Genomic DNA, 27,846 nt, shown 5'->3' with positions numbered 1-27,846 from the left:
GTCAAAGCATGTTTTGCATATTATAGCATATATAAAGTAGACAGGAAATATGTGAGAAAAGAAAAAATATATAGATACATAGATTCAAATAATAATAATAATAATCCCTCTCTCTCTCTCTCTCTCCCTCTCTCTCAGGAAGTGGCAAGACAGATATATCATGCAGGTGAGTGATGGCCCTAGTCATATCCCCATGTTTGTGCCTCCGCCCAATGGAAACAGCCACCGGTCACCCGGCTACGTGCCCGGCAGGATCGTGCCCATGCGCTCCCCTCCCCCTCCCAAGGCCCCACCCCCGCCTCCGCACAAGCCCCCCGCCCCGCCGCCAGTGCGGCCTTTGACCTTTAACCTCTCGGATGGGGGTCAGGGGAGGGACTCCACGCAGACCCAGCAGAGCAACAAGAACGCCCTGATCTTCACGGCCATCTCCACTGGTGCCTTCTTCCTCTGCCTCATCCTGGTCCTCACGCTTACCTACAGAGATGTCCTTGACGGTGAGTGGAGTGTGTGTGTTTATGTGTGTCTCAAAAAGACAGTGTGATGTGTGCGTGTGTAGAACAGGGAGTTTGTGTGTATTTGTGTACATGTGCATCTGTGTGGGAGAGGGAGTGGGAGTGTATGTGTGTGTGTGTGTGTCCATCTGTGAGGGTGGAGTGGGAGTGCGAGTGCGAGTGTGTTGGACAGGGTGTGTATGTGTGTGTGATAAAGTGTGTGTAATAAAGTGTGTGTGTGTGTGTGTGTGTGTGTGTAAAGGGGAGAGAGTGAAAGTTCACTGACAGGGGGTTCTGACTTATCCATTTCATTAGTTCCGTAATCCCTCTGTGAGCCCAGGGAGTCCTTGCCAAGCTCCATGAGAACCTTGAATGTGACATACACACACTCCTGGAGTCGTTTTGAATGTCAGTGAAGCGAAACGAAGACTTCTACATTCATTTGTCTCACGCTGGAAGCTTAATAGACTCTAATTGATTATTTATGTGGGGCATTTCCACTTCTTCTGGGTTGTTGATAATTAAACATGCAAAGTGTTTCACACATTCCTGACATACGACCTTGTCAGTGAGTTGCTAATAACATAATAATAATAATAATAATAATAATGATGATGATGATGATAATAATGATAATAATGATTCTGGTTGCTGCATCTGGCATTGTGCAGAGAACTGCCCCGACCACAACCCGTCTCTGACCAGCTGGAGTCCAGGGCTGGACCCTCAGAAGGTGGTGGTGGTGCAGCAAGGTCAGAAGTTTCGTCTGGACTCCTCCGCCACGCTTTTCTCGCTGACCATCAAATCAGGAGGTGAGTGCGTCACGAGAGCCGAGCTCCTCGTCTGGTGTCATGGGGTCGTCAGAGGAATGTCTGCTGTGTCATGGTGAATGATGGAGTGGTAAAAGACAATATGGAAAGCAGTTTAAACTGTTGTTGCCGGAGGAGAGGAGATGGTGAACAGATTTATTGGCTCCTGCAACAGAGAGATATTAGATTTGATGGCTCCGCAAAATCTTCTTCCTCTCAAGCACGTAATGTGGCTATTTCTCTGTCTACCTCCATGAACAACATCACAGTTAGTCACAGAATCTAATTGAAGTCCATTCCATTGTTTTGTTTGTCTTTTTCATTTGGAAGGGCTGGTTGTGTTTGCGGACAACAAAGCCGGCTCCAAGAACATCACCCTGCGACTGCGGCACATCCTGATCCAGGACGGCGGCGCTCTGCACATCGGCGCCCCCAAATGCCGCTACCGCTCCCGCGCCACCGTCACCCTGGTGGGCCGCTCGGACGAGAGCGCCGCCGTGCCGGACGTCCCGGGCTTCGGCCGCAAGTTCGTGGGCGTGGCCCCCGGGGGCGCCCTGGAGCTGCACGGCGCCGAGCGGCTCTCCTGGACGCTGCTGACCCGCACGGTGCCGGCCTCCGGGCTGGAGCGCACGCACCTGTTCCAGCGCAACTTCAGCCGCGGCATCAACCTGCGTGTGGTGGACCAGGACACGGCCGCCGTCGTCCACTCGGAGCGCTTCGACACGCACGACTCGCGTAACGACAGCCGGCGCCTGAGCGAGCTGCTGCGGAGCCTGCCGCGCGGGCGCATCGTCACGCTGGCCGTGGGAGACTCGGCCGTCAAGAGCCTGCTGGAGGAGACCAAGAAGACCATTCAGAACCTTCTGGGGAGCAGCTACGTCAACGACCTCAGATACAGGTGAGCAGCACTCACACGCAGCTACGTCAACGACCTCAGATACAGGTGAGCAGCACTCACACGCTCACACTGAACCACTTTACACTGAACGGAAACACTTGAAACACTAACTAAGGGACCAAATGGGTTGCTTGGTGTTTTGAGCCCCCAAAGTTGTCTTCAAGGCAGTGCTGCCTGGAAGGCACTAGGGTTAGGCATGGGTTAATGTTAGGGTTAGGGTTAGGATTAGGTGCCTTTAAGTCGACGGTGGCAACGCTGCCTGGAAGACGACATTGGGGGTCAAAACACCATCGAGCAACAAATGGCAAGCCAGCCAGCTATTCACCCACATTATAGGTACAGTCTGCAACTCTGATAGTTGAGTTCAACTATGGACAAGCTTTCACCAATCAACCCCTCCTGAAGCAATGTGTTTGGATGGAATTGTATGAGCCTCTATTTTTGTTTCCCATTTACTTTTTGGGAGGGTACACATCTAATGAATTACTAGAGGAGGATCACGAGGAGTAATATGCTGAATTTAGCATAACGAATGTGCAGATTGCACATTTAATGATTTATTTTGATCCCCACTAGCACTGCCAGACATCAACAAAGCTCAGGGCAGTAGCCTAGTCAGGGATGAAGTTACCTCAGAACATCACCAGCTTAATGTCGAGAAGAAAAACAGTGTAAAAACATTTCATTAGATAGATATGGTTTCAAGGCCAGTTACTCTGAGATCACAGCCAGAATCGCCGGCAGTATAATATTTAAGAGAGAGAGCTAATGCTAAGACGCTGAAATACACTTTATGGCTGTTTTGTCATCTGGTTGGGTTTTTGAAGCAGCGTGTTTTGCTCTCGCGCTGGTTTCACTTGAGTGCAGTGGAGAAGTGGTGCTGTCAATTATCTGCGGGCGTGGCGAGGAGGAGACCCCGTTGTGTGTGTGTGTGTGTGTGTGTGTGTGTGTGTGTGTGTGTGTGTGTCTGTGTGTGTGTGTGTGTGTGTGTGCTGGTTGCACTTGAGTGCAGTGGAGAGGTGGTGCTGTGAATTATCTGCGGGCGTGGCGAGGAGGAGACCCCGTTGTGTGTGTGTGTGTGTGTGTGTGTGTGTGTGTCTGTGTGTGTGTGTGTGTGCTGGTTGCACTTGAGTGCAGTGGAGAGGTGGTGCTGTGAATTATCTGCGGGCGTGGCGAGGAGGAGACCCCGTTGTGTGTGTGTGTGTGTGTGTGTGTGTGTGTGTGTGTGTGTGTCTGTGTGTGTGTGTGTGTCTGTGTGTGTGTGTGTGTGCTGGTTGTACTTGAGTGCAGTGGAGAAGTGGTGCTGTGAATTATCTGCGGGCGTGGCGAGGAGGAGACCCCGTTGTGTGTGTGTGTGTGTGTGTGTGTCTGTGTGTGTGTGTGTGTGCTGGTTGCACTTGAGTGCAGTGGAGAGGTGGTGCTGTGAATTATCTGCGGGCGTGGCGAGGAGGAGACCCCGTTGTGTGTGTGTGTGTGTGTGTGTGTGTGTGTGTGTGTGTGTCTGTGTGTGTGTGTGTGTGTGCTGGTTGCACTTGAGTGCAGTGGAGAAGTGGTGCTGTGAATTATCTGCGGGCGTGGCGAGGAGGAGACCCCGTTGTGTGTGTGTGTGTGTGTGTGTGTGTGTGTGTGTGTGTGTGTGTGTGTGTGTCTGTGTGTGTGTGTGTGTGTGTCTGTGTGTGTGTGTGTGTGCTGGTTGCACTTGAGTGCAGTGGAGAAGTGGTGCTGTGAATTATCTGCGGGCGTGGCGAGGAGGAGACCCCGTTGTGTGTGTGTGTGTGTGTGTGTGTGTGTGTGTGTGTGTCTGTGTGTGTGTGTGTGTGCTGGTTGCACTTGAGTGCAGTGGAGAAGTGGTGCTGTGAATTATCTGCGGGCGTGGCGAGGAGGAGACCCCGTTGTCATGGTGCCAGATCTGAGTTCACGCTGCTCCCTGATGCCAAACAGACCAGTCAAGTCCAACATAAACTGTGGTATCTGACCACAAAGTGTTCAAAGATGGTGCTAAAACACTAACATTTGCCACCAAGTTACTAAGTACACAAAGAACGTTGCCATGTAAGTAACTAAAACACTTCTGTATGCCCATTGTGTTACAACGGGCCTAATCGACCTCTCTCTTTCACTCTTCCTCTCCCTTAAACACACACACACACACACACACACACACACACACACACACACACACACACACACACACACACACACACACACACACACACACACACACACACACACACACACACACACACACACACACACACACACAGGGAGAAATATACACACTTGCACACACACACACACACACACACACATACACACAGTTCTTGCAGGGTCAGTTGTCAATTGATTACATGTCCGCAGGGAAGAAATATGTTTGCAACTCACATTGCACAATGGAAGCCCTGGCCCTGGCTTATCAACATAACAACCATCAGCATAGCTGTGTTATCTGCCCTGTGTACTCACTCCAGCAAGGATGATGGGAGAGAGAGAGAGAGAACTGGACAGGAACCCGCCCCATGTTTCCGATGATCCCAGTCCAGCAGGAAAGCCTCCTCTGGAAGGTTACACAGGCCCGCTTCCAGGATTTGTGTCAAAAAAGCTGACTTTGTGTTTATAAGCTTCTCCCGTACCCTCTTCCAACTGGGCAAAACATGTGCTCCTCATTGGAACAGCGACATAAGCACTTTGACTCGGCTCTCTCATTCTCCGTCAGCAGAGCTGGGTACTGCAGGAGTTGCCCACGTGCCGTGTTTGTTTGAGATCGCTGTCCAAAATGTCACAAATGCTTAGATGTGTGGCTGAAAGCCATTGCGAGTGTATAGATCCAGAAATGTATGAAATGTAATGCATGGCTTACTGGGTACAGTTGAGTAGCCAGTGGAAGTCACTTATTTGGTTTGAACATAAAGGCTATATTTAACTTAGTGAAGCCCCTTGTGAAAAGGTGAACATAAAGACTCTCTTCTCTCCTTCAGCCGAATGGAAAGTCTGGGTATTTATTTAAAATGAGCTGCTACTCACAGCATCTGTCTTTTGTTGACACACTTGGAAAGGAGGTGCATTTATTTCAGATCAGAAAAGGGCTTGGAGTCCTGAACTCCTGCCCATTCACATGCAAGGCTCAAGTTAAGTTGACTGTCTTTTCCTGTATCGTCACTCAAAAGCAACACAAGCTAAAGGTTTGAAGTAATCAAGGTAGTACTTGTCTTGGGAGTGCTCGAGGTGTTTGTGAAGGTTTTCATGAGTGAAGTTGAGGTGAAAAATATCCATCCTGCCGTATTCATCCCTAAAGCTCCAGTACTCATTAGCCAGCTCTTTGTGAAACGTATCCTTTAAGCAACAACAGCTCCAGCACAAATGCTCCTCAACGGCAGACGTACCCTGCCAGACTATTTTCTGAGTAAACGGAGCAGGATGATGTTAAGTAAATACAGACAAAGGCAGAGTGGGCTGGAGAGAAGAATACAGCCCACACATACACGTACACACACGCACTCTCTCTCACATTCACATACACACACACACACACACACACACACACACACACACACACACACACACACACACACACACACACACACACACACATACGGTTGATTATATTTTCAGTATCCTTTGTAAATGCAAATGTATGTTTTTATATCATGTTTGGCAACCACCATCTGTGTTTTCTCAGTCTCGGCTAACAATGTCCCTTTTTGCAAGTGTTAATTAGACCAGGCATACTGGTGTTAATTAGACCAGGCATACTGGTGTGAATTTCCCTTAACGAGCCATGTTAATGACCAGTCTCAAGGTCACTTTGTGTCTTCATTGCACACACATCACTGCTTTTATATGTCCAAAATATTACCCAGCATGCACCATCTGCTCATACAAAAACGAGCACATTCATGCGCAGGTCCGTGTAATTGTGACGATTAACAGTTTTGATAATAGAGACAACACATGACCCCGCTATCACACATGGTCTTTTAATGTGTGACCAGCATGGGGCCACAGATGGTTGCCTTTTCCTTAATGGCAGTAGGAAGTGCCTGTGAGAGGTTTCTTTTGATGTGGAAAAGGACTGCCGTGAATTTGTCCCGCAACGCTACACGTTCCAACATTCTCGGGGTCCGAAAGCATAAAACCGACCTTTTGACGTCATGGCTTGGTCGACCTTTTCCAATTTGGAATGAGGTTCACCAACTGTTTACTGTTATGGTGTTTTGAAAGCTTTTGTGTCTGAATTGAATGGCTGTGGAATGTTGTGAGATTATTTGCCCTTTTGGGTGGCTGTTCCACTATTTGGAGCAGGATGTGTGTGTGTAACAGTCAAATATTATCAAAGGGCTCAGCTCTCATGTTTTGTTCTGAAGGTGACACTTAACACTTCAAACAATGTTTTTGTAGTGGTTATTTCAAAAGGGAAACTTGTAAAATGTGAAGGCCTCTTGTTTTTTTCCCTTATATAGATAAGGTGAGATGACGCATGTGCATGTGTTCCTTTGGCACATTCAGTAATAAAGTGACGCACAACATGCACATTGAAACTGGGCAATGGGGGATATTTTTGTCTGTGTGCTACTTTGAGAACTTTGGGTAGATTTCCCCTTGACTTATGAGGAAATTACATTATGTAGCATGTGCCTTGTCACACTGACTTCACACCCACCACTTCTGTCACAATCTCCGTCTACACACAGATATCTGTGAAGATTAGATGCAGTCTGCAGTCCTGGCAAGAGATGCTCCACTGAATTGGAAAAGTGTAGAATTTGATTCAAGCCACTTTTTTGTTTCCTCTTTACAGAGCTAGGCCTGTGTTTATGCACAAGTCTCTTTAACACACAACACACACACACACACACACACACACACACACACACACACACACACACACACACACACACACACACACACACACACACACACAGACAGCAAGAGGACCCTAAGCAACAATTAGCTGGACTTTCATGGACTTCTTACCTTCATGGCAATGTAGCATTGCTCATCAAGCTGATTGTTCTTTGAATTAGAGGGCAGTTAGCATTAGTGAATCTTGAATGCAGTACAGAGCATTATCAGTGCAATGCGATAAAGTCACAATGTAATATTTGTGAAAACTGCAAATGTTACAAACCAGTGGCATTAATGCCCCACTGCACCAGTAGCAGTTGCAACAGTTTTAAAACCAAGGCGAGACTATTAAACAAATCTGACATCAGTGTTGCTCTTTTGGGGAAAAACGACTTGCTGGAAAGTGCTGAGTCATCGCTCGGTTTTGACCATGCTTCTGCCTCAGGGACCTCATGCTGTAGACAGTTGGAAGAGGTCTCTGGGAGTAAAGGGGAAATGGGCAGAGGAAGAAAGAGAGGAAAGGAGGAGTAAGGAAATCGAAGAAAACATGTCTAATAGCCTTCTGCAGACCTGGAAGAAAGAAGAACGTACGTACATGAATATCAGAGAGAACCTGTGCCACTGAGCTTGCTAATGAGATCGGCATAAACAAGTCTAGAGAATGTGCTTCATATGAACTTCAGTTGAACTTGCAACATGTAAGACTGTGAAAACCGTTAGTTCAGAGCAATTAACTTTTATAAGGTCTTTTTATGTGTGCTTTGCCCTTTTAGAAACTCCATTAATATCACATCATTTGTTTTGTTATTTTTTCCCTTGTTCTGGCATAGTCCCATGGTTGTCTGCCATTTCTGTATTTATTACTAGTCATACTGGAGTTTGGTGACATTTTGGCCAAGGAACCAAGGAAAAAGAGGAACATTGTGTCTTTCTTCTGGAGATTGCGTATGCAAACACACAGCAATATACCAGTAGTTGTATGCAAGGGAAAAACGTTTCAAGTCTTTGAGCGTGTGCCATGATATAAGTGCTTACCGTAATTTCCCGACTATTAGCCGCGGCTTATACATTGATTTTGCAAAATTTCTACCGCTATGAGGTTAATACAGGGGGGCAGTTAATATGGTGTTAATATGGTTTTGTTTCTTTTAACTTGCATAAAACACTGTCCTGCGGCTTATACACAATGCAGCTTACAGTATATGCGGGAAATTACTGTAATAACCGTGATAACCATGATGGCAGTGTGTAACCGTCTCTGTGTGTGTGTGTGCTGTCTGTGCTTCCTCAGGCAGGCGTGGGGATATAAGTGCTTATAACTGTGATAACCATGACGGCAGTGTGTAACCGTCTCTGTGTGTGTGTGTGTGTGTGTGTGTGTGTGTGTGTGTGTGTGTGTGTGTGTGTGTGCTTCCTCAGGCAGGCGTGGGCCCTGGTGTCAGTGGTGGGCGGTGGCAACACCTCGTGCACGGAGGACGTTCGGGAGCACGAGAACCACGACACAAGCGGGAAGGCGCTGGCTCGCCGAGACTTTGTCACCGTGGACGGCGTGCGCTTCTCCGTCACCGCCTACAGCGAGTGGCGAAACGGTATAAACGCGCTCACCGAACATGGACCTGTTTAGCTGACCTCTGTCGTTAGGCTTAGGGGTCAAACACTAGGACCCCCTGCCCACTGATTTTCCACACGCTGAAATGAGATGATGTACTGTACTTCCTTACGTTAAACTGCGGACTGGTTTGGGCACAAGATTTAGGGAGGTGGCCATAAATGTAGTCATAGCTATGTGGTTATGCTCTACAAAACCACAGAAAGTGTTCTAGTTATGAGTGCCTACATCCTGTACTGCAGATAAGGGCTCAGGGCCTCATTAGCCCCTTTCAGACCGTCGGGCCAAAGCCGTGCTAGCCAGGCCGTGCCAGGGCTAATTGGTTTCACACCTCTTGGCGGGTGCTAACTGCGGGCCAAATCGGGGCTACTAGCCCCTGATTTTTGGCCCAACAAAATCGTTGGGCCAGTCGGGGCTACAGTCGGGTGTGTTGAGGGTGTGTCTACCGAGGCCGTCCTGGTGCTCACTCTCCTTGGCTTTCTCACTGATTGAGGACCTGTGGACTTGAGACATGTGGGCTGTGAATTGTGAATATCACCTATATCTGCTATTTTTTTTATTTTGTAAATCAAGACAAAGGCAAATTACGAATAAGTTAAAGTGTTTCACTGAGACTGCATGAGGGCCTTTAGTGGTCCACTATGGCTCTCCCTCTTCCCCTCAAACTCTGTCTGCTCATTCAGCTTTTATTCTGCTCATTAAGTTAAGAGCTCTCCAAAACATTCAGCTCAAATATTTATGCTCGCCGTGGGAGTGCCAGGGGCCTCGGAAAAAACCACAAGCCACCATCCGTAATCTAGAGCTTCCTGCTCAATATATTCATATGCTTTACCCGTCAAGAGTGACACTCAAAACATATCACTCTCCCCTCACAGGCTCGTGTCTGTCAGAGATTTCCATGCCGGCTGAGAGTAGCATTGACGTTTATGTTCCCCACCTTCCGAGTGCCACATTGGTCCAGAGGGGGGAATTAATACTTTAATGTTTTACACAGTGAAGCACTTAATAGCCTTGGAGATGGTTTGGTAGTGAAAGTAGACCATTATGGGCTTTAAAGGCATTGGGAATCCCAAGCTGCCCAGCAGGATGCAGACACTATCAGGGGTCTCATCTTTATGGAGCGCCTCATAACTTCAAAGACATTCCCAGGCCTGTGTTATCCTGTGTTGTCGGTGAGCCAGACAGTAAATAGGGCCTTCAGGGCCAGAGAAAATGACTGAGAACATTTGGCGTTCTACTGTCCCTCCCTGTAATATTGATGAGTGTTTCTCTCCGTGCAAATTCCAGAAAGTTCTACGCCCTTCTTTGCTCAGGTTTCAGCAGTGTGATTCACTGGTACGGTCATGGTGATTTGTGACTTGTCATCATAGTACAGGATTGAGTCAATGGGACACATCTGCTCAATACCAGAATTCTTGTGATTTTAGATTAGATTAAAGTTTTTGGAAATGACAGAGGTTGATTAGCCTGGGTGTTCCCATCCTGCCCTGCGCTGGGATTTCATTCACGCTGCTAAGGCAGTCTGGAAACTACCGCCCCAATTTTTGACTGAGATAGGGGATCAATCACAGAACAGGGGGGAAAGTAAGACCATGATGAGCTATGTACAGACGCATTTGATAGACATCCGTGCCGCCCAATGAACGGATCTGGGCATTTTTTCAAATACGAGAAGACCAGGTCTCATTTGAGAAGAGGTAGGCACTAGCCAGGCTAGAGGCCGATGAGCACTCTTTGTGAAATGCCTTATATACAGTAGCATCCCTTCAAATCAATGCCACTTGTGTCTATAGACCTTACCCTTCCACCTCCTCTCTCTCTCGCTCTCTCTTTCTCTCTCTCTTTCTCCTTCCCTCTCTCTCTCTCTCTTTCTCTTTCACTTTCTGTCTCTCTCCAGGTTTTCCCCAAACTGGGTTCCAGGTGGACGCAGTGGACCAGGTGGTGCTGAACCTGCAGGACGACGTGAGCAGCTGGCAGCCGGGCGAGCGCGTGGTGGTGTCCAGCACCGACTACTCCATGCACCAGGCCGAGGAGTTCACCCTGCTCCCCTGCCCACACTGCTCCAGGAAGCAGGTCCGGGTGCAAGGTGAGGAGGGCACGGCGCGGTGCGGCGCGGCGTGGCGTGGCGCTCTGGGGCCGGCCCCGAGGCCGCATGACTAATGAGTAATGGCCCGGGCTTCCTGTCCATCTGCTTGACCTCGCTCCTGGGCTGCCGGTCACTTTGGAACAGACGGGAGCCGAGGACGGCAAATGCCTTAGTCATCTTTGGCGGAAGTGCGTCAGTTTTTGCTGCAGTGTGCGACCGCAACGAAATTGATATTCGCAGTTTGATTGTGAGGGTTCTTAATTGACCAGCTCCGGACAAATAAAATCTTCAGTCCATTTCTGTCACAGCTAATTCTGACCTGTACTCAGTGGTGAACTACCCTGTAAATGACCTTATTTCTGTAGCTGGTGGCAAGTCAGAATAAATAAAACGCTGTGTGAAAAACTGGACGTCCAGTCAGTCAGATGAAAAGAATGGACTTATTTGTGCGCTTGTCCGTGAGAGTGGAACATCTCAGTATCAGGGCACCTCTTCTGCTGGGCACTCCTTTATTACTCTCCATCTTTCTCTCTCTCCCCTCTCCTCTCTATCCCTCGCTTTCCTACTGCCACTGGACTGCATGCTAACCGTGGCAGATGAAAGAGAGCCCAACCCAGTACAGTGTGTGTGTGTGTGTGTGTGTGTGTGTGTGTGTGTGTGTGTGTGTGTGAGCAATCCTCAGTGGGGGACAGCAGAGATGTCTGTTATCAGGGGCCCAGCGGGCAGGGGTGGAGGAGAGAGTGAGAGAGTGAGAGAGTGAGAGAGTTAGAGTGACAGAAAGAGAGGGAGGGAGAGAGAGAGAGAAAGAGTGAGAGAGTGAGAGAGTTAGAGTGACAGAAAGAGAGGGCGGGAGAGAGAGAGAGAAAGAGTGAGAGAGTGAGAGTGACAGAAAGAGAGGGAGGGAGAGAGAGCGAAAGAAAGAAAGAGAGAGTGAGAGTGACAGAAAGAGACGGAGAGAGAGAGAGAAAGAGTGACAGAAAGAGAGAGAGAGAGAGCTAATGTGTGTGTTTGTCCCGTCCACCTCCCCAGGGAAGCCCCAGTTCCTGCACGTGGGGGAGGTGCTGGATGGGGTGGACATGCGGGCGGAGGTGGCCCTCCTCTCCAGGAATATCCTCGTCCACGGAGACATGGAAAACTCCTGCTATGGAAACAACTGGTGCCAGTTCTTCAACCACGACACTTTCGGGGGGCACATCAAGGTCTGTGTGTGTGTGTGTGTGTGTGTGTGTGTGTGTGTGTGTGTGTGTGTGTGTATGTGTGTGTGTGTGTGTGAGAGAGAGAGAGTAAGTGTGTGTGTGTGTGAAAGAGAGAGTAAGTGTGTGTGTGTGTGTGTGAGTGTGAGTAAGTGTGTGTGAGAGAGAGTGTTTCAGTGTGTGTGTGCTTGTTTACTTCTCCAATACACCCGTCTGTCTGGAGCGATCACGCTGACATCTCTCCCATGGCTTGTATTCACGTCGAGCACCCCATGAGGTAGCCGGCCACTCTGAGGGCCTATTGACACATTCCCAAAACGGCACCAGCAAGTGCTGCGCTCCCTCTATGCTCCAGAGTCAACCCCAAACCCAACTGACCTGGGCACAGTTCCTCATTCCTCCTCCCCTGCACCAGTAAGCCCTGGTCATATATTTTGACCACATGCAGTGAATGGGGGTACTAATGAAATCCACGAGCAGGGCTTTCAGGCGTCCAGTCCGAAGCTGAACTCTCTGTGCACATGTTTCTGCAGGGTTTATCAAGCAGTATTGGTAAATAGTGCTGGTAAATAATAGGAAGCAGACACTGGTTTAAGGCACTGGTACTTGGATCAGGCCAGTTATTGCTCATGTTTGGGCATGTTTGTGTTTGTGTATGACTTCAGTTCATATTAAATAACGTTTTATTATATTTTGTGCTTCTCTCTCACTCTCTCTCTTTTCTCTTTCCCTCCATCTCACTCTCTGTCTTTTCTTTTCTTGTTGCTTTCATTCTATTGTTCTATTTCTCTTTCTGTTTTACACTGCATGTCTCTCTGACTCTCTCTATCTCTCTCTCTTGGTCTTTCCCTCTCTGATTCTCTCCATCTTTCTTGCTTTCTGCCTTGCTCTGTACCTCTCTCTTCTCTCTCTCTCTCTCTCTCTCTCTCTTCTCTCTCTCTCTATCTCTCTCTTTCGGTCTTTCCCTCTCTGATTCTCTCCATCTTTCTTGCTTTCTGCCTTGCTCTGTACCTCTCTCTTCTCTCTCTCTCTCTCTCTCTCTCTCGGTCTTTCCCTCTGATTCTCTCCATCTTCCTTGCTTTCTGCCTTGCTCTGTACCCCTCTCTCTCTCTCTCTCTTCTCTCTCTCTATCTCTCTCTTTCGGTCTTTCCCTCTGATTCTCTCCATCTTTCTTGCTTTCTGCCTTGCTCTGTACCCCCCCCCCTCTCTCTCTCTCTCTCTCTCTCTCTCCTCTCTCTCCATCTCTCTCTCTCTCTCTCTCTCTCTCTCTCTCTCTGTTCTCTCTCTGTTCTCTCTCTCTCTCTCTCTCTCTCTTGGTCTTTCCCTCTGATTCTCTCCATCCTCCTTGCTTTCTGCTTTTCTGCTCTGTACCTCTATTTTCTCTCTCTCTCTCTCTCTCCTCTCTCCATCTCCATCTCTCTCTCTCTCCTCCGTGTCCAGATCCAGGGCAACTTCTCGTCGGTGCACGTGTCCCAGGTGGAGCTGAGGCACATGGGGCAGCAGAGGGAGCAGGGCAGCTACCCGCTGCACTTCCACCGCTGCGGAGACGTGGACCAGCGCGGCGGCTACTCCCCGCCCACCTACGTGGACGCCGTGTCCATCCACCACTCCTTCTCCCGCTGCGTCACCATCCACGCCACCAACGGACTCCTGGTAAGGCCTGCTCTAGCGCACTCTCACGTTATGTTACCGTAATTTCCCGACTATTAGCCGCAGCTTATACATTGATTTTACAAAATTTCGTCCGCTATGAGGTTTATACAGGGGGGCAGTTAATATGGTTTTGTTTCTTTTAACTTACATAAAACACTGTCCTGCGGCTTATACACAATGCTGCTTATATGCGGGAAATTACTGTACGCCTGCAGTACAGGCATGCATGGCACATGTCATTCACAGTACAATATAGCCACCAACGGACTCCTGGTAAGGGCTGCTCTAGCGCAGTCTCACGTTATGTGGATTTATTGCATATAGCCTACTTACAGTACCACTTCAACACCATTGACTGTAGCTGTCCAAACTGTAGGCTAACTGTGCAGTTCAACTGTTTTGTAAAGTTGTAGCCTAACGTTAACTGTAACACAAGCACAACGATGCACGCTCAATGTGCGTGTGAGTTTCTACGGGAACATACAGGAGCTGCTACGGTCACCAATTTTAGGAAAAGGGTTGATGACTTTAGCTAGCCTTTATTAGTAGGTTTATTACACATCCAGAAAAATACATTTGAGTCGTTCCATAGGCTCTGGAATGGATCATTATGAAGCATAAGCGGAAAGTTATGTTTTAAAAAAAATCAGGGATGAAAAATCCGAGGGGGCACGTGCCCCCTTAACTTCAATGGGCATGACGGCACTGCATGGCACATGTAATGTACAGTGTGTATTACAATATATGTACATACATGTATTACATATATATGTATTACTATGCATGAATATACTGTATTGTCATGCATGAAAATGTTCTTTGGTCTCACTGGTAAGAGTAGTATAAAACACACATAGAAAACATAGACTAGATACATTCATTCCATTACACATAGACATACAGTATATCCACAAGATTGACACATCACATGTACCCCCTCCCTCTAGCGCACACACACATGCACACACATCACATACTTGGCAGAAAGCACCAGTTCCAGCCCATTTGTAGTGCTCTTGGCTACACCTCCCATGCAGGGGATTAGGCTGCATTTGCTTCTTCATATACTGTAGCGTATCCTAACATTAAACTGAATCCTCAGTACAGTCCCCTAAACCTCCATCTTGTCTCTACAAGCTGAAGTTCATTGAGGTCCGTTGACAGAAGCATGGTGAAATGGAGCCGGGGGGGTGGGGGGGTGTGTGTGTGGGGGGGGTGTTGTGGGAAACACGCTGACTAATCGGTGATCCTCCACACTCCTCCGATTGGGTCCTGTTCCGTTTCCCATCACATGGCCGAGCTGAACCAAACCAAACCGGAACGATCTGCATTTCATTCCTTCCTTCCTTCCTTCCTTCCTTCCTTCCTTCCTCCAGATAAAGGACACGGTGGGCTACGACACGCTGGGACACTGTTTTTTCCTGGAGGACGGGATCGAGCAGCGGAACACCTTCTTCCACAACCTGGGCCTGGTGACCCGGCCGGGCACCATCCTGCCCACCGACCGGAACGACACCCTGTGCCAGAGCATCCTGGACAAGGTCTACAAGAACTACACCCCCACGCCAGCCACAGAGTGCAAGTAAGGACCTCCCCGCCACACGTGTTGCACAAGCAGGCAGGATGTGCCAGCCAGCCTTGACGTGCTGTTCCAAGGAAGCCATTCTCACTGTAGTTGCATAATCTGCGTGAGGAGAGAGCAGTCACAGAATAAGAATGAGGAACGTGGCTAGTTTGACGCGTTTTACAGTAAAACAGCAATCGCTTGTGTGTGTGTGTGTGTGTCTGCGTACATCTATCTCTCAGTTTCCACACAGAGAGCAAACGCTATAAATCTCTTCAGCTAACTGTGTGTGCTCATATCATAACCCCCCTGTGTGTGTGTGCTCATATCATAACCCCCCTGTGTGTGTGTGCAGAGCTGCTTACTCGGCTGTCTCTTGTCCTCTGCTGTCTGTTCCCTGACCCCCCCCCCCCCCCACACACACACCTCGCCACTAGAGAGATACCATGACATAAGACAGAGGCCTCATTTCCTCTGATATGACTAGCCTTAGAATCCACTTAGCCTTGGAATAACACCCCCCACCTCCACACACACACACACACACACACACACACAGAGAGAGAGACCAGACCCCATCACCCCCCTCTCCCTGAGCTGAATGTGCTGTGTGTGTGTGTGTGTGTGTGTGTGGAGACCTAAGAGAGGTTGTGTTTTTATTTGGGGAGGGTGATTAGGAGGGCTTTTTGTAGGGGCCCCCCAGTGCTGCGGTGCTGCTCTGTGCTCTCCTGTAGCAGGGCTCAGTGGGGCTGGCCAGGGGATCACAGGAGAACATGCCATTTGTCACAGGCAGCCAACTTTATCTTTATTACGTACATACACGCAAGAGCTGCAGCAGAGTGGGGACCTCCAAGCACTCAGAGTCTCTCTCTCTCTCTCTCTCTCTCTCTCTCTCTCTCTCTCTCTCTCTACCCCATCTCTCTCTTTCTCCCGATCTCTCTCTCTACCCCCACCTCTCTCTCTCTACCCCACCTCTCTCTTTCTCCCCCATCTCTCTCTCTCTTCCCCCACCTCTCTCTCTCTTTCTCTTTCTCTCTCCCCCCATCTCTCTCTCTCTCTCTCTCTCTCTCTCTCTCTCTCTCTCTCTGAGTCTGTTTGTCTGTCTGATAATGACGTTATTTAGTGGCTCATACAGGACTGGGAGTCGTGAGTAGTGAGTGCAGGCCTCATTGTGTGCACTATTCATTGTGCTACAATATGTCTATTTGTGCGTGTGTATTTCATTACAATTGTGTGTACAGTGCGTGTGTGCATGGATATGGACGTGTCCGTAACTGTGTCTGGTGTCTGTGTTTGCTTAAAGGGCAGTGTCGACGTTCTGGATTGCCAACCCCAACAATAACCTCATAAGCAATGCTGCTGCTGGCTCACAGGTAGAACCCAACCTAAGTGTCTTTATGAAATCAAAACTTTCATTAAAATTGATCTTGTTAAGTGTAGTTTAATGATGTCAATGAACCCAATAATTATACTGACGTGAAGTATGCAGTCAGGTGTGTTTGCTTAAATGAAGAGGTAATATTCTGTAATATTTCTGGGTAATATACCCTAAGATGGAGAATCATTCTGGTGATTTTCAAATTATGTGAAGTAATTTCTGGATAACACAGGAGATTATTGCCTCTTAATTCTGCATTTAGATTATATAAAACTCCTGAGGTAGCCTAGTTTCAATAAAAAGGTAATTTCTGAAATGAAGTGGGTCAGTCTGGTGACTGATCCTGTGTGTTTTGCAAACAGTAGAGGCTGCCAGTATTTCATCCAGTCTTTATTAAACTCTGAGGAGATGGATCGTGCACAGTGGCACTGGAGCCAAGTCTTGTGTGGCTTATCCATAAGCCCTTTTGCATGGAGCTATACGTTTTAGTGTATGCCTGTAGCTAAGATGGTGTAAGCCCCTCTAAGGTCACAGTTTCACTTCCCGATAAGGCAGCTGAGAGATAAGGACTGTTTCAGCATTTCCGCTAAGAACCCGTGAAATGTCTCTTTCTCTCTCTCTATTCTCTATTCTAACGTGTGTGTATGTGTGTGTGTGTGTGTGTGTGTGTGTGTGTGTGTTGTGTGTGTTGTGTGTGTGTTGTGTGTGTGTTGTGTGTGTGTTGTGTGTGTGTTGTGTGTGTGTTGTGTGTGTGTGTGTGTGTCAGGATGCAGGGATCTGGTATATATTTCACAGCATGTCCACGGGCGACTCCCACGGCCTGGTACCAGAGACGAGGGCTGAGCTCACCCCTCTGGGAGTCTTCTATAACAACCGCGTCCACTCCAACTTTAAGGTCTGTCCGCCTCTACCAGCCTCACGCACACTGCACCTCATTCACTTCACAGCAGTTCTTTTATACCTGCACAGTGTAATGCACTGAGCTATTCTGTTCTGTGGAGTCCTGTGGGAATATGTCTGTGTTCTGGGTCATGTGGCTATATAGCTGTGTTGTTGTATATCCTTTTATTTACATTATAATATGGTAATATATTGACACAATACATTCTCAAGTAATGAGAATTGTCTTTTGAGAATTCTGAGATTGGATACACACACACACACACACACACACACACACACACACACATTTGCAAACTTAGTCACTTGCACAGTGCTAAGTAACCTTGACAATTGTGTTTTTGTCGTGCCACTCCATAGCACGGACAGATTGATTAAGAGAGGCCTGAAAGAGCCTTGTCTGGTACTCTGAATAGCAGTGAGGAGACAGAGAGAGAGAGAGTGGGCACACAATGTATTAGTGTTCTCCTGTGCGCTCTCTCTCTCTTTCTCTTTCTCTCTCTCTCTCTCTCTCTCTCTCTCTCTCTCTCTCTCTCTCTCTCTCTCTCTATAGGGTACGTTTTGTTCGACTAGACGTAGATTCTTTTCTTACAGTACATTACTGTTCTCTCCTCTCTCTCACACACACTCTCTCTCTCTCTCTCTCTCCTGTGTTCTAGGCCGGACTCTTTATTGATAAGGGGGTGAAGACCACCAACGCGAGTAAGGCTGACCCCAGGGAATACCTGTGCTTGGACAACAACGCCAGGTGAGGGCCAGTATCCTCACGTCTCATGTCTAGCACTATCGCTGGATTGGTCCATGTTGACCTCGCCCGCCCGATCTCCCCACTCCCTCAGCCCTGCTACACGAGCACATCTCTCTCCGTGACAGATTTATGTTGCGATGTGACTTCTTATTGGGTTATTTTCTCTGGGCTGACCCATCTGCTGGGATCATTTAGGCGCTAACGTATAGCCTATATATTCGACACGAGCTGGAATGTAGCGCTCAAGAGCAAAAAAAAAAAAAACAAGAGCCTCTGGGAATGACTGACACAGATTTCCAGTGCTGGGTCGTTACAGGGCGTTACAGGGCCTGTGTATTTTTAAACAGCTCTCCTTCAACACGCGGTAGCTACATGCAGACAAGAGTTGGAGGGCTTGTGTCCACAGCTAACATGCAGACAAGAGTTGAAGGGCTTGTGTCTACAGCTACATGCAGACAAGAGTTGGAGGGCTTGTGTCCACAGCTACATGCAGACAAGAGTTCGGGGGCTTGTGTCCACAGCTACATGAAGACAAGAGTTACCCTACAGTCACACACGCTACAAGAGACAGCGACAACTCCACCAACTTGCCGTTGAGTGGGGAGGTGATTCGCAAGTGATTGACGGCTAACGATTGCTACGTGCTAGGTGGCTGACCGATAGCTCGTACATACCTTCAGATATATTTTTTGGTTACAAAACCTGGCTTTTTGGATTTTAAAGTTCATATTCCTCACTAGAAGTAGCAAAGCTTGTCGCTTGTCTCTGGCAAAGCCTACTCCCATTGAAAATGAATGGCAGCCTGTCGTTTTGTCGCTGTCTCTTGTAGTGTGTGTGACTGCAGGGTTAGGGGGCTTGTGTCCACAGCTACAGCAGACAAGAGTTGGAGGGCTTGTGTCCACAGCTACAGCAGACAAGGTTTCGAGGGCTTGTGTCCACAGCTACATGCAGACAAGGTTTCGGGGGCTTGTGTCCACAACTGGGTTTTATTAACGTCTCGTCACCTGCCAGAAGGAGCTGGGCTGCTGCGCTGGTGGTTGCAGTGATGGCGTCAAGCAGCCCGCAATCCCCCCCCCCAGACACACACACACACACACACACACACACACTCACTCACACACACACACACACTGTGTCTGTGAATGATCTGACGTGGCTTCTGGCCACGTGTGTTGCTGCCGGTCTATTAGCCCCCTATTTGTAACCCTATCCAGCCCCCGCTTCCAGAGGGGTAGCTGCTCAACAGGCTGCACACACACACACACACACACACACACACACACAGGGAGAGAGAGAGAGACACAGACTCACAGGAGGGTCTCCTCGTGCCGCTTGTCTGCTATGAAAGCGGGCCAAGAGAAGATTGAGTTTCAGATGTAGGGCTTCTCGGCAGAGGGACATGAAACATGGCCACAGCTGGAGAAGAGCTCAGGCCTCCCGCTGTGCGTGTGCGTGTGTGTGTGCGTGTGTGTGTGCGTGCGTGTGTGTGTGCTTGTGCGTGTGTGTGTGTGTGTGTGTGCGTGTGTCATAGAGAGAAAGGGAAGAGAGAAATAGAGGAGGGGAGAGATTTAAAGAACAAGATTAAATAGTGCATCGGTGTTGTATTTATGTGGGTTAACGTGAGCCCCAATTTTCCAATGTTAAACATCTGTTCCCAAGTACGAACGTACATCCACATAGGCATGGTGTGTGTGTGCGTGTGTGTGTGCGCGCATATGTGTGTGCATGTGTGTGCGTCTCTTCTGTACATTGTATCTTTCCCACCCTCATGACATAGTGTATACCTTCAGGGAGTTGTTTGCTACGTTTCGCACCTTTTCGTCATGTTCATGTGGACGTTCCCGCCCAAGGTTCCGCCCGCACGAGGACGCTGACCCGAGCCGGCCGCGCGTGGCGGCCCTCCTGGACACCCTCATCTCCTACAAGAACAACGATCTCGGGGCCTGGATCCGGGGAGGTGACATCATCATACAGAACTCCTGGTGAGTCACCAGTGAATCAACTTTCCCGAATGATCGTCAGCCCGACGCGGATCATGACTTCCATGTGCAGCGCACTGTATCCCCCTGCCACGTGCCAGTTTACAGTCCTGTAGCCGCGCAGGGTCTCATGACGTTCCTTACTTCCTGACATTATCCTGCCGCTTGGATGCATGTACTCTGAGGCACAGCAAGCGATTTATATGTTTATTTCTCTAAGTGCTCATCATGTGTTGTTCCTCATTAACTAAACTGGTGGATTGTTTTTTTTTGTTTGTTTGTTTTCTTCTCTTTTCAGTTTTGCTGACAATGGAGTGGGCTTGTCATTTGCCAGGTAAGAGCTGGTCTATGTCATCATGGGACAATAGTTTCAGCTGTGCCCCTGGGGTACGGCATGTATAGGCACCTTTGTGCTGCGGTCACGCTGTGACCGTGGGGTCAGTGGTCAGTCAGAGCAGGACTCTGAGTGAGAGTGTGTGTTCGGCCGCAGGTCAGCAGAGAGATGACTCAGATCTCACTGTTGTCTGGCCAACGTCTCTCACTCACACTCACACTCACACTCACACTGCTGGAATGTTTGGCAAGAGGGACAGAAAGAGAAAAAGAAAAAGAAACGGGGCATTATTTTGCATAGTTCCCTGGAAATGTAGGCCTGCTTTTGCAATGCATTTGTGATTCAACAGTGACATACAGTACAGTTCACTTGACTGGTCACCACCTGGAGAATTAGATCATTGTTTTAATGGATGGATGCATGAAAGGATTTATAAACTGGTTGAATAGTTGGTGGATGGCTACATGGATTGATTTATTAGAGAATTTATCAGTGCTTGTTCTGAGGGGTTCAGGCCTTTGGCTATGTAAATGCTATGAGTCAGTTGTCACTATACACATGACTAAAATAAAATGTGATTGAATTAATGCGCTTAATAAATATTCCGTCTTTCCCATGTGTTCCACAGTGATGGCAGCTACCCCAAAGACGAGGGTTCCAGTCAGGAGGTCTCCCAGTCGCTGTTTGTCGGGGAGAGCAGGAACCGCGGTTCTAACGGAGGCCAGAACAAATACTGGGGAGTCGGTGGGGTGGATGGGAAGAACAGGACTCTACCCAGGAACAAGTGAGAAAAGAAAAGAAAAGTGTAAAAACAATAACAACTCAAAAACACAAGTTGAGGACACTTGAATGACAGGAAGTTTCAGCAAAGCTTGCCAGACATTGGTGTGTAAGGGAGGTCCTTTCCTGGCACATGCAGCCGATAGACAGGAAACGGCCAGAGTGCCTTGAAGCCCCTGGAGGTCCCATAAATGAGAAGTGATCACAGCGAGTCTCTGGAAAGACCCCGTCAGACAGTCAGTTGTCAGCCGCGCCCTTCAGTCCTGGCAACATGTCAGTCCTCCTTCCCAACTCAAAACGACCTCAGCGGCGCTGACAGTAAATCTCAGGGTTTCGCTTTTAGCGAAATGCGTCTGGCTCGACATGCTCATTGGCTCCACTGGGTGTAGGGGGGGGGGGGGGGGGACGCATGTTCCTCCATAAAGCCCTCCATCATGAGCTCGGAGGCGGAGCGCTCTCTAAATCACATCATCTCCCACCACAGTTCCGCTGGGAATCTGGAGCTCGGGCGCATAAATTTGACATGTTTCACTCCGACTGGTGACAAGGTGGTGCACAACACTGACATACGAGGCCGTGCATCATCTCTGACGTTTGTCCCGGACTAGTGAGGTTCCGGGTCGGAATTAAGATTAACAGGGTCAGGCGTCTCACTCTCAGTTCATCACCCGACGCAAGTTGATTTGTAAAATCGGACGTTAGGGAGAGTACTGAGACAGCGCTATTCCAAGGTCTTCCTGGAAGCTCTTCATCAATCTGCTCTGCTGTTTGCTGTCACTGTGTGTGTGTGTGGGGGGCTGTGGTAGGTGTGTGTAGTAGCTGAACACACACTCTGTTTTTGCTTCTAGAACATTCCCCATCCGAGGCTTCCAGATTTACGACGGGCCGGTGCGGCTGACGGAGAGCACGTTCCGGAGCTACGCCCCGACAGCGGAGCGCTTCACCAGCGCCGTGGGCTTCAACCTGAAGAACACCTGGCAGCTCACGCCGCGCAACAACCTCTCCTCCCTCAACTTCTCCCCCTCTGTAAGCAGCAGCAGTGCGTGTGTGTGTGTGTGTGTGTGTGTGATGGAGAGAAAAAGCCAGAGAAAGAAAGAAAAGAAATAGACAGATGAGGGGGGGGAATGATATGGCAAATAAGTCGAGTCGGTATGTCGTTGTGAAGACTGACCAACCAAGTAATGTCCACTGGAGCTGAAGTATAGTGGAGGAGTTGCTAGAGTTTAGTTCCCTAGGAAGCACTAGTGCTAGTAAGCAGCCCTTGGCCAGTGTTTGGATGAAAAGTTGTTTATCTTACACACTTCCTCAGCGCTGCAACATGGCGTCCCACAATCTGGTGTGATTGCGTGCCCTCTGGTGAGGCAAGAGTCGCGTCGGAATGTAAAGAATGGCTGAACAAATGGCTGTCTGGAACTGGTTTGCGCTCCATACGAGCATCTGCCAATGGATGCTCCCCAATACGGTCCCCCTTTTTTGATATTAACAAAGCTTAAAATGAACACTTCCTAGTGCGAGACCCATGTCCAGCCTTCCCTCTCCTGCTTGGGGGGCCTCTTGTGTGACCACAACACAGGACTGCCATGGCTCTCTAAGCTATGCTACGCTAGCAGTGCTGTGGGGCTCTGTGGGGAGGAGAGGCTTTTGTCAGGGGAGGTCACCCTGGCTTTCATTAGCCACTCTGACACTATGCATAAAGGGGCCTTTGTGAGCTGGGCAGAGACTGTAGTCACGGCTCAGGGGGAGCTCCCAGGGAGACGGCCCTCCGTCGGCTCTCCTCACCAGGGGTGCTGCTGGGAATATCGGCCCCTGTGGAATAATGGGCACCGCGAGATGATAATGTCGGTCATTATCCTGCTCGGTGAGGACCCTCCTGTCAGCGCCGAGTCCTGGAAATGACCGCTCCACCCCACCATTGTCCCTTTTATTGCCGCCCTGCTCCATTTTTAAACGCTCATGATGTAACTCCGGTCATGTGATTCTCTGGCGTATGCATTCTTTGCTCTGGCCCACTCCCTCGGCTCCTGAGTCCTGATGGCATCTTGATATCTCCCCACGGGTGCTAATGTGCTCCGAGTGCTCTTGATATCTCCCCACGGGCACTAATGTGCTCAGAGTGCTCTCATTCGCTGACATGTTGATGTAAGAGATTGTTTACAGTGATGACAGGACGCTACGACGTCAGTACCCACCCCCCACCCCCCACAGACACTTTGTCTCCATTTGCTAATTAGAACATTTGAGCCCATAAAGGGCCCATACAGCCCCAGTGTCCCTGCGAGGATTTCAGGCTCTCTCTGTGTGCGTCTAGTGCTGTCTGGTGAGGAGACAGTTCCATGATTTACACAATGTTAATAACATGACGGGGCTCCAGCGACATGCCTCTATGACTAGTAAAACAGCACACAGAACACACATTATGACAGAACGAGTTGCCTGTCTCCACAGGTCAAGCTCCCCGTGTTCTTTGGGAAGCCGGGCCAGTGGTTCGAAGAGAACGACCTGGACGGGGACAAGAACTCCATCTTCCACGACCTCGACGGCACGGTGAGCGGCTACCCGAACACGTACGTGGGGCGGGCGGACAACTTCCTCATCCAGCACCCCGGCTGTGTGAACATCAGCCAGTGGAACGGCGTGGCCTGCAGTGGCCGCTACTCCCAGGTACAGTACGCTACACTGCCCATGGTGTCCATCCTAGTCCACTACACTACACTGCACTGCCCATGGTGTCCATCCTCGTCCACTACACTACACTGCACTGCCCATGGTGTCCATCCTCGTCCACTACACTACACTGCACTGCCCATGGTGTCCATCCTCGTCCACTACACTACACTGCACTGCCCATGGTGTCCATCCTCGTCCACTACACTACACTGTCCATCCTCGTCCACTACACTACACTACACTGCCCATCGTGTCCCCTCGTCCATGTGGATTCAATAAGACCAAAGGGAGGGTGTCATTTGATTTGCTGTTGAGCTCACATGACTGCATCCTCCTTACGCCAGAACCATGGACTGCATCTCTAAGATCTGTCACGGTCTGCCACGCTGTTAGACTAATCTGCTTGTAATGTCAATCACGCCAAGAGCTACAGTAGAGCACAAAATGTCCATCTTTTTGTGCCGTGTTAGCCGTTGCTTGTGAGGCAGGTCTGATAAATGACTAAAGGTGAACCTCAAAACCTCCCCCAGGTTTATGTGAAGACTCAGGGAGCGTCCAGCCTCATGCTGTCCATCCGGCGGGACGAGTACCCCGAGCGTCCCATGGTGCTGCGGGGCATCAACGGCCAGGGGGCGTCCTCGCAGCAGTACCAGCCCGTCCTCATGATGGCCAAGCGCTACACCTTCCACTGGGACGGGGCTGCCCCCAGAGAGACCGTCCTGTCCCTCGTCAACTTTGACAAGTATGTGTGTGAGAGACGGCCGGGCGGCCCGCTGGTGACTTGCAGTGGCTGGGGTCCTAATACAGCAGTACACTATGCTATGCTCAATACAGCCACTCGCATTAATACATTATACATTACATTTAATACCCAATGTAACCACTTTGCATTAATACAAGAATATCAATGCTAGCGATTGTAGTAGCATTTGTTGTGTTTTGAGGTAAATATTTTGGAAGGAGGAGGAACGAATTGGACAAACTGTAAAAGTGAATAGTGCTGTTGATGCTGCTGGTGATAAGGGAATAAATAGCTGTGTCTGTGGGAATGATGCTTCTTAAGATTCTGGATCGGAAAGGAGAGATGACCGTGTATAAATGCAATCAGACAGCACTTATACAAGCGTTCATTTAGGCAGCACTGGGCATCTTTCAGCACTGCAGCTATAGGTCAACTGTGTGGAGCTTTACCAAGAAGAGGCAGCAAATAGAAAGTGACACCCCCCCTCCACATTTCCTCCAGGGACGATTGGGCACTAGTGGGCCTCTGCTACCCGCCCGACACCTCCTTCCAGGTCATGTCCGACATCAATGACCGCCAGAGCAACAGCTTCTCTGAGATGGTGGACTACGGGCCCGTGAGCTCTCTGGCGGAGCTGCAGAAGCGCGCGCTGGACAGGAAGTACTTCTTCGACCGCTCCGTGGGGTGAGAGACAGAAACAGAACACACTCCTGCATGTTTGCTTTAGGATCGCATCTCGTATGTATGCAGCTAATATACATCAGTACATACAGCATATTGATACCATACCATGTCCATAATGGCAATACCGTAATCTCCCAACTATTAGCCGCGTCTTGAATTTCCCCTTTGGGATCAATAAAGTATCTATCTATCTATCTATCTATCTATCTATCTATCTATCTATCTATCTATCTATCTATCTATCTATCTGTCTATCTGTCTATCTATCTATCTATCGTCTTATACATTGTTTTTTGCAAAGTTTCGTCAGTTATGAGCTTAATACACGGGGGCAGTTAATACGGTATTAATATGCTTTTGTTTCTTTCAACTTGCATTAACACTGTCCTCCAGCTTATACACAGTGTTGCTAATACACAGGAAATGACCGTGTAAAGTCTTGAATGTTGACTCACTGTTTGCACATCCACACACTCACTGCATGTGTGTAAGTGAGCGTGACTGACCCCTGGTCTGGTCTGGTCTGGTCTCGTGTGTCCAGGCTGCTGTGGCTGTACCTGCGGGCGAGGCACGGGCGAGATGGCCACAGCTACTGCTCGGCCCGCGGCTGCGAGAGGGTGAAGATCACGGCCAACACCGCCTCCAAGCAGACGTGCGACTGCGCGGCCAAAGCCTACCCCAAGTACCGCCAGCCGCCCACCGCCGTGGTGCCCATGCCAGCGCCCAACGCCAAGCCCTGCGAGCAGTGCGGAGCCTCAAAAGTAAACAAACAAACAAACAAACAAACAAACAAGCAACAGCATGTCTTTAGGCTTATGGCTCTGACGAGATGAACTCTGATATAGGCATATTGCTTGTCAACATAGGAAGTGACAAACATCTGCAAGCTGTTTTCATGCTTGCGAAAGCTTAGTTTGTTTGACAGATGGTATTTAGACGGTCTTACGGAGACGAAATTGATTTAGTGATGAACTCTGGTGATTACCTTCTCAGCTGGTCTGCTCCAGCGACCCGTGGAACTCCTACCTCCAGACAGAGATCAAGTCTCTGAGCAGCAAAGAGGAGCAGAGCGGAGACTCGCAATCCTACATCACTGTGAGTTCAGCATCAACTTAGTTCTCACACAGCACTGCACATGACATTATTAAGCTGATGCCTTTAGCCAAGGTGAGAGCTGATAGTGGTGGAGTTGGTAGTTTGGGTGTTGTAGATGTGTCAAGCTTGTGAGACTACAGCCATTGCTAGTAGTATATGCACTTAAGAACACTAAGCGGTCAGCCTTGAAATGTTTTGAAATCTATACCAGCATGATCTTTTTTACAATTGTCTAACTGCATTTTTGATTCAATAAATACTATATAGTGAGTGGTACTGTACTGGCCCAAACAATGTAGCCATTAGTGTGTCCTCTACACATTGGTGGAAAAGTGTGTTTTGACATTCACAGAGGCTCATTTGAAATCCACAGCATACACTCTTTCTACTCCGGTCTTCCTCCCTGTAGGTGAACGGGAAAAGATTTCCTCTCACTCAGCCAGGCTTCCGTTTGGTCACCGTGGACGCTTGCTCTGGCCAAGTCACAAAGAGTCCATTGTTTCCCAACCTGGATTCCAAAATGGAGCAGTATTTGAAAAGTGGAATTCCAGCTAGGTGAGGAGGTCTGGGGTCTAGGGGAGGCTCGCGGAGGTGAGCCACGTGTGGACGGGAGTGAGGAGAGTCAATAAAGGAGTTGAAAACCAAAGGCTTTAATTCATCTCTGTCTTGCCAAATGGGTTGACCGAGTGCCATGGAATGCCCGTTTGGAACTCACTATTCGCTGCTGAATGCAGCCAGACTCCTGTTGTGTTTTTTAATTTGGGACTCTTCATTTGCAATCATGAGGCCGGTTGATGGAGTTGAAGTGGGATAATGACTATGAATTTGTTTACTGGTGCATTCTATTCAGACGACATACTGTGTTGAAGTGCATGTCATACTCAGTTGTCTGAAATATCCATGTGCTGTGTATTTAGGTACTTTCAGCTAAATATGAAATCAATATACTGTACACCCAAAAATGCTAATATTGTTTGATAATGCATAAATGTATTTGGCCTCAAAAATCATCAAAGTCCTTTCTGTTGAGAGGTTCTTTGTTATAATACATCCAGTTAGACCCACCACTAATTATTTATTATTATTATGAATTTTCATTTGTTAAACATTTACTCCAGATTTCTGTTCCTTTCATTTAATCGCTTGTATGGATGAAGGAGTTGTATGGATGAAGGAGTTTTAATTGCATTTTTAATTCAGTTTTGATTTAATTTTCTCCCAATAGAATTATACTCACAAAAAGGGGTAAAATGTTGATTGATCCATACATTATAAGAACTAAAGCTATGAGCTTTTGAGGCTGTGTTGATGCTTGATTGGATTGTGTAATAGATTTCCTTGCTTTGCATCAGGTCTATTGTCCTCATTGGAACAAGAGGTTCGCCTGGCAGAAT

General features: G+C 48.6%; 1 protein-coding gene across 2 annotated transcripts in view; it reads left to right on the top strand.

Moving 5' to 3' along the window:
• The window catches only part of cemip2 (cell migration inducing hyaluronidase 2), a 32,760-nt gene that overhangs the window by 2,629 nt on the left and 2,285 nt on the right, over positions 1–27,846 (top strand). For both annotated transcript variants that reach the window (XM_062542466.1, XM_062542465.1), the window contains exons 2-23: positions 139–494; positions 1,163–1,303; positions 1,631–2,198; positions 8,460–8,629; positions 10,547–10,735; positions 11,765–11,934; positions 13,369–13,581; positions 14,958–15,163; positions 16,449–16,518; positions 17,290–17,418; positions 18,083–18,171; positions 20,022–20,153; positions 20,449–20,484; positions 21,113–21,268; positions 22,113–22,290; positions 23,710–23,925; positions 24,462–24,673; positions 25,175–25,357; positions 25,899–26,118; positions 26,351–26,452; positions 26,862–27,007; positions 27,805–27,846. The exon at positions 27,805–27,846 is cut by the window's right edge and continues 65 nt beyond it. In XM_062542466.1, the coding sequence (XP_062398450.1) occupies positions 161–494; positions 1,163–1,303; positions 1,631–2,198; positions 8,460–8,629; positions 10,547–10,735; positions 11,765–11,934; positions 13,369–13,581; positions 14,958–15,163; positions 16,449–16,518; positions 17,290–17,418; positions 18,083–18,171; positions 20,022–20,153; positions 20,449–20,484; positions 21,113–21,268; positions 22,113–22,290; positions 23,710–23,925; positions 24,462–24,673; positions 25,175–25,357; positions 25,899–26,118; positions 26,351–26,452; positions 26,862–27,007; positions 27,805–27,846 (3,902 nt within the window). In that variant the 5' untranslated portion in view covers positions 139–160. The remainder of the gene's footprint in view (positions 1–138; positions 495–1,162; positions 1,304–1,630; positions 2,199–8,459; positions 8,630–10,546; positions 10,736–11,764; positions 11,935–13,368; positions 13,582–14,957; positions 15,164–16,448; positions 16,519–17,289; positions 17,419–18,082; positions 18,172–20,021; positions 20,154–20,448; positions 20,485–21,112; positions 21,269–22,112; positions 22,291–23,709; positions 23,926–24,461; positions 24,674–25,174; positions 25,358–25,898; positions 26,119–26,350; positions 26,453–26,861; positions 27,008–27,804) is intronic.

Source organism: Sardina pilchardus, chromosome 8 (genome assembly GCF_963854185.1).
Source record: "Sardina pilchardus chromosome 8, fSarPil1.1, whole genome shotgun sequence".
Classification (NCBI taxonomy): Eukaryota; Metazoa; Chordata; class Actinopteri; order Clupeiformes; family Clupeidae; genus Sardina; species Sardina pilchardus.
Note: the sequence above shows the minus strand (reverse complement) of the source record. Positions and strands in the feature narration are given on the sequence as shown.